The sequence below is a fragment of the Mytilus galloprovincialis genome, chromosome 4, assembly GCF_965363235.1.
Source record: "Mytilus galloprovincialis chromosome 4, xbMytGall1.hap1.1, whole genome shotgun sequence".
Lineage (NCBI taxonomy): Eukaryota > Metazoa > Mollusca > Bivalvia > Mytilida > Mytilidae > Mytilus > Mytilus galloprovincialis.
Genome location: NC_134841.1, coordinates 76,918,424 through 76,930,657, shown reverse-complemented (window position 1 = coordinate 76,930,657; position 12,234 = coordinate 76,918,424). Strand labels below are relative to the sequence as shown.

The window sequence follows — 12,234 nt, the reverse complement described above, 5'->3', positions numbered from 1 at the left end:
AATACCTTAACTTTGTCAAATAAAGAATTATATCTATAAAATATGTAACAAATTCTTTTCTCAGTAGTCAGAGTTACCATTCTTTTTACATTTCATTTTATTCATTTCAGTGCGTTTAGGTCTCTGAGGTTTAGGTTAATGCATATTTTGCATGCTTGAGTAAATCTGAAATAACTGTACTGTCATGACTGTAGATTCATTTATTTTTGTGGATTAGGAAAACTTACATGTCCGTGGATATTTAATTTCACGGCTTTATGCAAGTCTGCATCTAGGTCTGCATACAAACATTTAGGTCTGCCATTCCGTGAACATTTAAGTTCACCTATACCCACGAAATTCACAAAAATTTGTTGCTCGTGACCAAACTTAACTATGCATGCATTCATGAATTACTGTGTGGTTTTTAGAACATTTGACTACATTTGAATTCTTTGATTTCTTATTTTAAATTTTAATTTATTTTTGTATTATTGTCAGAAGTAAAAGATTGTCCAATAATAATAATAATAAAACACACATTAAATTCTAAGTTTACAAACGATAATGATTTGTAAGTCATATCTGTACCTAAGAATATGATATCTGTATGAATGTCACCAAGAAACAAATCTTTAAAGATTAAGAGCGCATTTGTTTCTAACCTAAACGATGTAAACGACTACGCGCGTAGTCGTTTAATCCATTTGTTTCTAACATTTTTTAGTCAACGTTGACATCGTTAACGTAAACGATGTACGCGCAAAATAGTCGCGTAGTCGTTGATCGTTTATCGTTGAGACGTGTAAACGATACATTTGTTTCTGCATCTGTCGTTTAAATAATTACGAGCACGTGTTGTTTTCATAAAGTCCTGGTTATTTATTTCCCGCACTTTTACCTGTTCGTTTACAGTGCGTGAGTGTAATCTATTTCTGTCTGACTACGCGGGGTCGATAAAGTTTATTAAACGATGTATTTGTTTCTAGCAGCTTAACGTTTACTAAACGATAGTCATCGATGACAAAATTTCGGGTTAGAAACAAATGCACTCTAAAATTGATCATCGAAGTTGATTAATTAGTCTTTTGACCTTTGACTCAGTCATGCAGATGAGATTGATAGAATAGATCTGTAATTCATTCATGTTTTTGTCTCTATAAATAAAGTCAGTAAGTGTGAAGGCTCATTGACAGTAACAGAAGTCTGTCTGTAAAATGAGGTGTTACAATCTTGTACAATAGGAATAATAAGATGACATTGTGATTTATTTTGGGGAAAACATAACAACCTAATTATACATGTACCTGTTTTCTTTCAATATGTCAGATAGTTTTTTTTATTTTTTTAAACATCTCTAATTTTTTTTTTTTTCATTGCTGTTTTATTTTAAACAGAGAAAACATACAGGTAAATTTTATGTTGATTTGAATGGGAAATTTTAATATCAGGAGCTCAGCACAGTCCAATTGAATGGATTGATTGGTGTTTAACACAACTTTCAGCACTATAATTATGTATTATATCATGGTTGTCATTTTTTTATCATGTTTATTGGTGGCGGAAACCAGAGTGCCTGGTGAGAGCCAAAACCAGTAGAAAAATTGACAATCATATTACAGTCAAGATTGGAGTCAATTGAGTGCACCTGCCACATGCGGATTAGACTCACAACCTCAGTGTTGACATGCTTATGATACTGTACTTTGACTACTTAGACCCCTTATCCACTGAGGCCCCACTGTTAATGCTCTGGATATTTCAAAAAACATGTTACCATTTGTCAAAAAAAGAACATGCTGAAAAAGGTTTTTGTTTTGAATAGTTGAAGTAGCAAGACTTAGATGTGCTGTTTCTAGCAGCCATTGGCATACATGTAGTTGATTATTAGGTCAATAAATGGTATACAGTTTTCTGAGCATCTAATTTCTGTTGGGGGCACCACTTCATCAGTCAATGTGTATTAATTGACTTTGAAAAGTTTTCTAAGTTTACATGTACTGATATTTGTGATTATGTCAAGTTATGGGCAACAATCAATCTATTTTCAAGTCAAATAAGAATTCTTATAATTTACTTGTATGGAATAAAAGAGATATTGGGGACAAATCAATGAAACAGCAATCTAGTCAGAATTAGAGTAAATAAAGACATCTAGAAGTCAACATTTGGCTTTCAGTGATAGTCAAGTGTACATACCATATGTCAAGCTCTTATGTTTGATATCAGTCCAGAAAAGTTATGAAGGTAGATAGAAACAACTAACGATCTGACATTAAAACCAAAGTCCTAAAAAAAAAAGAAGAAAACAACAAGACAGTATTCCTATTGGAATTTTGAAAACAAGGATATACAGGCAAATCAATATGTGGCCGTGTAGACATTTTTTTTAATACATGGGGCATTATGTTCCAGTCGGTCTGTCTGCCCGTAGAAAGGTTCTTTATGATTGATTCTTAGTTTATGTATGCCAATAAGTGTTTTGACCTAGATATCATGGTTTACAGAACATTGAAATGTGGTGGCAGGGCATGCATGTGTTTTTTATGAAATAATCAAATTTTAAGGCAAGAATCTATTCATTTTTAGGAAATTATGTTATTTTATCTGTTCAGTACAATACTGTTTTTACAAATAGAGAATTTTTGTTGTTTTTTTTTTTCAATTACACAAATTGTTACTCACAGAGCCTAATAAGGGGTGATAACTCAAATAATTTAATTTTGTAAAGGAATGCATGTGTACAGTAAAATTTTCTATTCTATATTATTGCAATACAAAAATATGCATACCTAATTTTGTGAGCTTTATTTGTCCTCTCATATTTTTATGCCCCATTTATGGTTGAGTAGTTTTTGATGAAGTTGAAATCCAATCAACTTGAAACTTAATACACATGTTCCCCTATGATATGATCTTTCAAATTTTCATGCCAAATTAGAGATTCTATCCCATTTTCACGGTCCACGGAACATAGAAAATGATAGTGCGGATGAGGCATCCGTATACTTGGGACATATTCTTGTTATTCTTATAACTGCTTTTTCTTGTATAATCTTTTTATGCCCCATTTATGGGGATTATGTTTTCTGGTCTGTGCGTCCATTCGTCCCTCCATTTGTCCGTCTGTTCGTTTGATCGTCTGTCCCGTTTCAGGTTAAAGTTTTTGGTCGATGTAGTTTTTGATGAAGTTGAACTCCAATCAACTTGAAACTTAGTAAACATGTTCCCTATGATATGATCTTTCTAATTTTAATGCCAAATTAGAGATTTTATCCCATTTTCACGGTCCACTGAACATAGAAAATGATAGTGCGGATGGGGCATCCGTGTACATTGGACACATTCTTGTTAAAAGCTAATTTGGCAATATATGGAAATCTTCTGTCAATTTTTGTTTTTACCCACATTCTACTCTAGATTTGTACAGTTAAAATACACATCCTTGATTATACCTACCATTATTACCAGTATACAATAAAACCTTAAATATTCAAAAATTCTGAAAACCTGTCTGCATGCAGCTGCTTAGACATTATGAATCAAATATGTACCTCAATATTCAAAATAGAGATGTAATCCTTATTCTCTTAAATTGTATTTATTCATATATATATACATACAGTAATATGAAAAAAAGTATTTGAAGCTTTGTAAATATCATATAATTATTATTCCCACAAATTCTGAAACCTCTAAGAACTAAGGTATACTTTTTTTGTGTCGAAATGAATTAAACATTTATATTTTCAAAGGATCAAATCCAAATACATTTGTTCAAATATTGATGTATAAAAGATGTTAGGTATTTTGTAATCAAAAAGTAATATTTCAAATTTTCTGCCTGATTGACCATGCCAGATGACCTGTACTTTTTGAGTAAAAATAATGCAATATGCTGCTTTATATATTTTATTGAATTCATTGCACCAGGGAAGATTTAACGTGATTAAACTCATTATGTTTACGTAAATTACTTTTTACATTTAGTAGATTGCACTTCAATCACAACATCAAAGATTCTCTAATATTTGCATGATCAGAAGAGATCTAATTTTAATATTATAAATTCATCAATTTTTCGTCAAATCATTGTTTTCAAAGTGATCCAAAAGAATTAATGAACTTTTAATTTTGGTTTCCAAAGCAGAGACACTTTACGATGTGCAAACATCCTAATTTTCTCCTGAAGTACCCATGGTAAATAATCAGGAAAAATGACTGCATAAATCTTACCTTAATTGGAGAGTTGTAAATGACGGATAATAAATATTTGGTTATGATTTCATGTAAATTTACTCGCCATTCGGTAATTGTTTAATAAAGTTCCTGTCAATATTTCCCCGATTAATCAAACGAATTTGAAGGAGTATGAAAACCTGTTGTTTGTAAAATATGCTAATGACGAGATCCAGGATTTCTTTCTTTATGCTGGAAGTATAAAGTAAATCAGGTTCCAGGATTTCATCAGTTTTTCACGGATTTAGATGGTTTTGAAGTAGTTTATGTGTGGATTATATTGAAGACTAATTCAGTTTTCTAAAATTGATTATAGTTGTTCAAACTTGTAAACAAGAGCATCTATGACCATGAGTTAATTGTAACCTTTACAGGTTCTAAAGGTGTTAAAACAATAAACCCTACGAACTGGATCATTTGTTAATTTTTTTAAGGTCAAGTTTTTTAAAATTAGCTTTGGGTATTAAATGGATAGGGTTATATATTTGGTGATTTATTCGTGTTGGATTTAAACAACCGAAAAAATGTATTTGAGTAAAATTGTCTGATTCTTTGCACATCAATGCTTTATCAGACCGTTTTTACGGATAGAAGATAAAGAAACGTTCCAATACACCAGGTGTATAGAATTATAATTTGGAATATGATACATTAAATCACATTCATTACCTGAATACTAATAATTCACAAAAGTTTTGAATCTGTCGGAAATTATATTTGCGGTTTGTGACCAGTAAAAATGTTTAATGTAAAGAGTTAGTACAATGTTTACATATGTTGATTTTATCAAATTATCATTTTTATGAAATCCATAGAAATCGACAGTTTGGGTCACTGATTTTACTTAACTGCAAATTATTGAAAAAGGAAAATAATCAAAACATAGTACTTATCATGATGGACAAAAGAGACCGCAAAAATGTACGGATTTAAATGGAAAATTTGTGACAGCTTTATTGGAATAAAACACGTGTTTTGATTTTCGTTTCTTCTGTAGTATCGTACTAATAAATGTAACAGCAGTTAAAAAAAACAATTTTTAAGGGACATTGTTATTGTGTTTGATGTCATATCTATTAGATAAAGGATCATTTAGAAATGGATTATAAACAGTATAGGATTATACATCTTTAATATAAATCAAAGGATATAACCAAAAATCAACATTATGATCTATTAGCTAGATGGATAAAAAGTTCAGATACGTTCATAGGAAAGATAAAGTACGCAAAAGACAGGTAAGTTATGGGTGTATTATTGAAATTTTATTTTACCTTTTAAAACATTTAGAGATCTTTATAAGTTATCATAGTAAATTGTTTACTTATTCTAAAGATTTGTGAAATAACTCAGCAGTGTTGGAATCATGCCTTGTGTGGAGTGTGAAGATTGTTCTTTATTTAATTCAAAGCCTGTTTATTATTCTTTCTTTTTTTATAATTTTTATTTAATTATCGTTTTGTGCTTGGCCGGCCCTTACCTTTTACTGGATAGAATTTCAACTATGAACAATTATGCTCTTGCAAAAGGCCACCGCAGCAGACCCCTTAGGGAGTAGTTGTAAAGTTGATCTGATTTGAAGAGAGAAACTCTTACTCTCTTTACATGAAGCATCAGATTATCTGGTCAATGTGTCCAATCACTTCATTGATACCCAACTTCAGCAAGGACTGATGGAACTGGAGATCTCAAAGTAATCAGATTTCTTATAAATACCCCAGTTAACCTTAAGGATCATTTTAAAAAGAAAACGATAATAATGTTTGATTATCATTGAACTAAAACCCCATTAAGATTGAGGTTTTCACTTTTTATACACTGAACAATTTGTTATGTTTGCTTTATATTTTAGGAGGGTTTTTAAAGGATAGCAAAATATAATATAGAGGTAAACTACAATTTAGAGAAATTAGAAGAGTTTGATGCAGGTGATAGATATCAAGTCAATATAAGTGTAGCATTTTCATTGTTTTTACTTCTGAAGTAAATGGTTTTTAGAGTTTTATTGATAACTTTTCTCTACATGATAAACACCAGATATCATCGTTTCAAATTAAAAAAATAAGTTAAAAAATAACAGTTTTACATGGTTCATGTCGTTCACATGTAAGTAATCATGTCACATTAATAAAATATACATTTATATTTGACAATTTCCAAACAGTATTTTTTTTAAATTAAAAAAATAGAATTTATGTTCACATAAATTAAAACTATTTATTGTTATGAACAATTAAATGATACTTTATTATAGGCTAAAATTTATTTGTAAAATTATTTCACTTTGAAGATATGACATATCATCTAAGAACTTATATCGTTAGAAATTCGCTCAATGTTGCATTAATGTTTTAAAAAGAGCATGATTAATCATGTTTCAATAGGGTTTTATTTTACTGGTCCATGTATTAAGAAATGTACTTTTAATAGGATCTTTGGCTTAGTCTGCACTATGTATTAGGATAAGTCTATATGTTTTGAAAAGGTAATATTATGTTTATGGTTTTAAGTAAGGATTAGGATTGGTAAGGTGAATTTTGTAATCCAAACAAGTTTGTAGATAATTAAGATCAAAGACTTTACTTTCAATAGGGATATGACTCTGCAATTCAGTATATATTTATTTCTCTAATTCTATGGAAATTTATCCCTTTCCGAACCCATTGTATAAAAAAAATTAATCAACGTGTGGTTGCTGGTGATCTCAAAAGATCATTGGATGATTTTAAGGGTCATGACCTTTTTAGCTGACTGGATGAACCAAAATATGTTAACAGGTGTTAATGAAATTGACAACTTCGTGCAATGTAAAAGGCACTCGAAGGGCCCGGATTTTCGGTAACTTGTGACAAAATAAGAAAATGTCGTTTTAATCATTAGAGAAACAGATTCTTACATAGTTTCTCGTGGATTATCGGATTTATCCAATCTCGATAGTTAAATTATAAATTTTAAAGTACTCGCCGAGGCGGCTCGAACTTTAAAATTGATAATTTAACTATCTCGATTGGATAAATCCGATAATCCACTGGTATCAATGTAAGAATCTATATTTATTGTATGATTAAACTTGTCTGAGCATTTTTCTAAATGGTCTGTGTGGTGCATTGCATGTCAAAAGAAATCAGTCTCTGTGTAATAAGTTATATGGCAGATGATGAAACACAAATTTCAAAAGTTTGATGCTAGTACATGTACTATTCATCTTGTCTGTGTATCGGATCTCTGTCTTTATATTACATCTCGATCATCATAAACTACCTATCAGATCTCAGCCAAACTTATATCGCTTTTTCTCTTTGTAGTGTAGTTTAGGAATCTGCTATTCATTTTCCCATTTTGTGTTTCATTAATGAGAATAATGAAAGCAAAAGAAAAAACCAACATTCAAACAGAGACAAATAACAAACAAATCAGATAGCTTGCTTTTGTACAGCCACATTTATAGCAATATTGATTTTATTTGCTTTCTGATTTATTTGCTACTCGAATGATACTCATGAGATCTATTTTTTCAGTTACTTATTTAAAATGTTTCTGTTTAAAACATATAAGTGGTAAATTGATTTTTACCTACAAAAAAAAAATTGATACAAATGAAAATTTATTTTGTTTTTGCCATGGTATTGTAGGTTTTTCTTCAACTTCTGATGGGTTTTTATTGTTTCTTTGCTGTCAATTACCTCGGTTTAAATGACCTGAATATTTTTGATTATACAGGCAGAATCATCAATTTTGATTTTGCTACTTGGTTTGTTAATTCTCATTGTTTCAGATATATTAGATTTGAAGAAATTAATCTTTTAAATACTGTGGATTCATTTATTTTTGTGGGTATCAATTTTTGTGGATTGAGGATTGCATTATGGTGGATATTCGATTTCGTGGATTTTCCAGTCTCTGCAAACAATTTAGCCTTAGTATTGTTATACTATATTTAATATGTAATTTGTTGAACATTTGAATTCGGGGTTCACCTGTACCAACTAAACCCAAGAAAATTTATATCCAACGAATTATAATGAATCCACAGCATATATGTTTTTTTGATTTCGAAAAGTCATAAAACTTGGTATGTAAGGAGCACAGGTTTGCAGCCTGAAATTCAAAGCACTATCACTATTGGTCTGCTGAATGTGGAGAATATTAGACTTCTATATATATATAATGAGGTTAATTATCAAGATAATTCAGTATATACTTCAAAGCAGTGAGTTTCAGTGATTTTTGGAGTAGCAATTTCAGGCTATCAAAGTCAGCTGATTTTTCAGTAGATCTGAAGAAGCAGATGGAAAACTATTATGTAACTTTGAAAAATTTCGTTTCTTTGAACTAATTATCATTTTCGAGTTGTTTGAAATGTGCACCCTCTTGGTTTACCAATAATTATACATGGGTATTACAGGGTCTGGATTGCTAGCAAAGATGAAAAAGTCACAAGCAGATTGAAAGACATAAACTTGAAAACATAAAGAGACTATCTATTTAACAGTTTAATTTATTTTAAATTCAATTTTTTGTTCTTTTCAGCTTCAGAAATTGGTTGTGAGTGGAGAGCTTCCATGTACCAAAGAGGAAGCAGCTACTTTAGCCAGTATCCAGCTACATATTGAAGAAGCATGGCCAGAAAATGATGCACAAGCCAACATTAAAGAAATTCATCAGAAATTACAATTCAGAATTAACGACCCACAAGAAAATCTACGTCGTAGGAAGGAACTTATACGTAGCAAATGTGCCAGCAGAATAACAAGTACTCGGAGAAGTAAAGGTAGAATCATCCGACAATTGACCTGCATTAGCGACAATGAGGTGGATTCTAACGGTGAAATTGATCTGACCAAGTACCTTCCTCCAGACTTAGTATCCTCCAAAAAGATAGGATGGCTAATACAGGTAATTATAGATATTGATACTCAAAAGTTAGACATTTAAAATCACCAACAAAGTGTGTGTAAAAAAAAATTGGTAAAGCCTTATCATGTGGCTCAGAATCATGAATGCATTAATCTGTAAAACTTTTGGATCCTAGTTGTTCTTCAACTTCATACTTTATTTGGCCTTTTTTAACATTTTTTTCTCCAGTGTCATAAGTCTTTTAATATGCATCTGGTGTACAAAATTTTAATCCTGGTATCTTTCATTATTTTATTTACTGTAGCCCTTAAAGTGGTTCTACACAAACCTTTAATACAAGCCATTGATGGTGCTGGGCTGGTGGCAATAAGAGTTTTTTTTTTTGTATTTAACTCTAGCAATATAAAGCTGGCAACAACTACTACCTGTACACATTTATTTTCTTGTATTTTGGTTAAATAACAGAAATCTTATTTAAAAATGTCTCCAACTGCACATTGTTATTTCCTTATTGCATTGAAAAAAAAATGACCAAACATTACTGTTCTTATTGTTAATAATTATGTAAGGTCATTATAATGTATGCCATTAAGATTTTAACCACATGTATATAATGTTAAACATAAATAGATTAAGTTGTTCAAGGATAGAAATGATTGTTGTTAATGAGTCTATGTTAATTTTACTTCCTGAATATCTTTAAAACAAAACAAATCTATACACTTAGATATTAACAATTCTATAATACATACAATTCAATACAATATTTTTATTTTCCAAATTAAAGTATAGTTTCAGGCGAGGATCCAGAGGGGGGGGTTCCGGGGGTTGCAACCCCCCTTTTTTTTTGGCCAATCAATGCATTTGAATGGGAGCATATAGCTGGAACCCCCCTTTACTCTGGGTTTGGAACCCCCCCTTTTTAAAAAGGCTGGATCCGCCCCTGAGTTTACAACAGATTTAAAACAGATTATACATAAAAGAGAAAAAGAAAAAAAATGAAAGAAATTTAGTTCCTATATTCACTGTCATGTTTCAAACCTTTTTCCATATAAAAATGTTAGAAATATATTTTGAAAGCAAACCATATTGAACTTATAAATGGTATATAGTAAAACTCATAAAAATGAGAAAAGTCTTATTCATGTATTAAAATTTTTTTATTGCAAGCCAGACAAGATTCTCATCAATAAAATTATGTTTAAATTTGATGTATTTTCCTTATATATGTGAATTAAAATAAAAGTATATATGCCTGATTCATAGGTACATCGTTTCATGAATATTAAATCCTTGACCTTTCAATATGAGTTTTAGCAAAGTACATCTGTACTCCTTTTACATTCAAACATGAATTTACTCTTAGGTTCATATAATTTGAATAACTGAAGGAACTTCTCTAATTTACATGAAACATCAGTATCAAAATTTATTTGCTAGAGTTATCAGAGACTTTTTCCTTATGGTCCTAAAATTTCTTATTCTCCTATACATATTTTATACTTATTGACTGGGTATAAGGGGAATAGTAAGTTTATTGTCCCTGAGGTACAATTATTGCCCTGATGAGTAGCTGAGGGCAATAGTTGTGTCCGAGGGGACAATATTTAAAACTAACTATTCAACAAATATCCAGTCAGTAAGTGATTTAATATTGAAAAAAAAACAACAGACAATAGATATTGAGGCTAAACCACCTATCGACTATCGTAACAGAACACAACCATACTGTTTCATGTTTATTTCATATATATATTCTAAATTCTAAAGCTACGTCCTGCACTGATGTCATCCTTAGGTACAATAGATTAAATGTGACGTTGACTAACTCTGGCTGTATTCTTAACAAAATATCCAAACCCATAGCTGCATTTGAAATTTCCTGAAATATAAGATGCTTGCGATCAAACAGTTTCACGGAGGTCAAATAGTGGGAAATTATTGACTGGTTAAATTGTTTGACACTTGCAATTTGTAAAATAGTGAAAATATTGTTTACTTATTTTATATAGAAAATGATAACTGAGGTATAATAAATTCAATTATCATATACTTAGACTAAATAACATATGAATTTTACCGTATGATAATAGCATTAAATTAACGTATATTTCATATTTTTTCCAATAGTGCTTAGCGGGCTGATATGAAAAGTTTATCACATGCTTCGATTGTTATCACATGCCTTTCCGTAACGTTATCACATGGCATTCCGGTGATACTCGGCAAATTCCGGAAAATACACCTCAATACTACGTTTTCAGTGAAAAACATTACAAAGTAGTGTACAAAACAAATATTTGGATACTGGAAAATATATTGTGTAAAATAATATAAAAAAAAAAAAATTATTTATTTAATAAATGCATTTTTTAAAAGTTACAAACATAATTTAGAAAGTTATTTTAAAAAAGGTTGACTTTTCCAAACAATGTTCATTATGTATATTGTTGAATTATTTTTTTTTATCGATTCGTCCATGTTAAAATGTTTTTTTTTTCTCTGTTGAGGCATATGTTAGAAAGACTCATATCGAATGTACCAAAATTTGGGTCCGACGTCCCTGAACTTTTCACTCTTTGAACTTCTTTTCTAAAAGGATCATTATATGAATCTGTAATTTTTCTTTACTGTTGAAGCATATGATAAAAAGATCATAACATGTCATTTTTTCATATCGCATGTATTATCAGCCCTCGGTCAATATCAGCCCTCGAGCCATGCGGCTCTTGGGCTGATATTGAACCTAGGGCTGATAATACATGCGATATGAAAAATGCCATGTAATAATCTGATAATGTTAACCAACACTTTCATATTTTCATATGCATAATGGAAAAAGTAGGTTTTCTACTTTTGAAGAGAAATTTAAATGTTTTCCTATAACATTGGTTAGAGGTATAGGGGGAGGGTTGAGATCTCACAAACATGTTTAACCCAGCCGCATTTTTGCGCCTGTCCCAAGTCAGGAGCCTCTGGCCTTTGTTAGTCTTGTATTATTTTAATTTTAGTTTCTTGTGTACAATTTGGAAATTAGTATGGTGTTCATTATCACTGGACTAGTATATATTTGTTTAGGGGCCAGCTGAAGGATGCCTCCGGGTGCGGGTATTTCTCGCTACATTGAAGACCTGTTGGTGACCCTCTGCTGTTGTTTTT

General features: G+C 30.7%; 1 protein-coding gene across 4 annotated transcripts in view; it reads left to right on the top strand.

The window, feature by feature from the left end:
* The window catches only part of LOC143072991 (1-phosphatidylinositol 4,5-bisphosphate phosphodiesterase epsilon-1-like), a 139,184-nt gene that overhangs the window by 80,570 nt on the left and 46,380 nt on the right, over positions 1–12,234 (top strand). For all 4 annotated transcript variants that reach the window (XM_076248195.1, XM_076248197.1, XM_076248198.1 and 1 more), the window contains one exon: positions 8,749–9,114. In XM_076248195.1, coding sequence (XP_076104310.1) covers positions 8,749–9,114 — 366 coding nt within the window. The remainder of the gene's footprint in view (positions 1–8,748; positions 9,115–12,234) is intronic.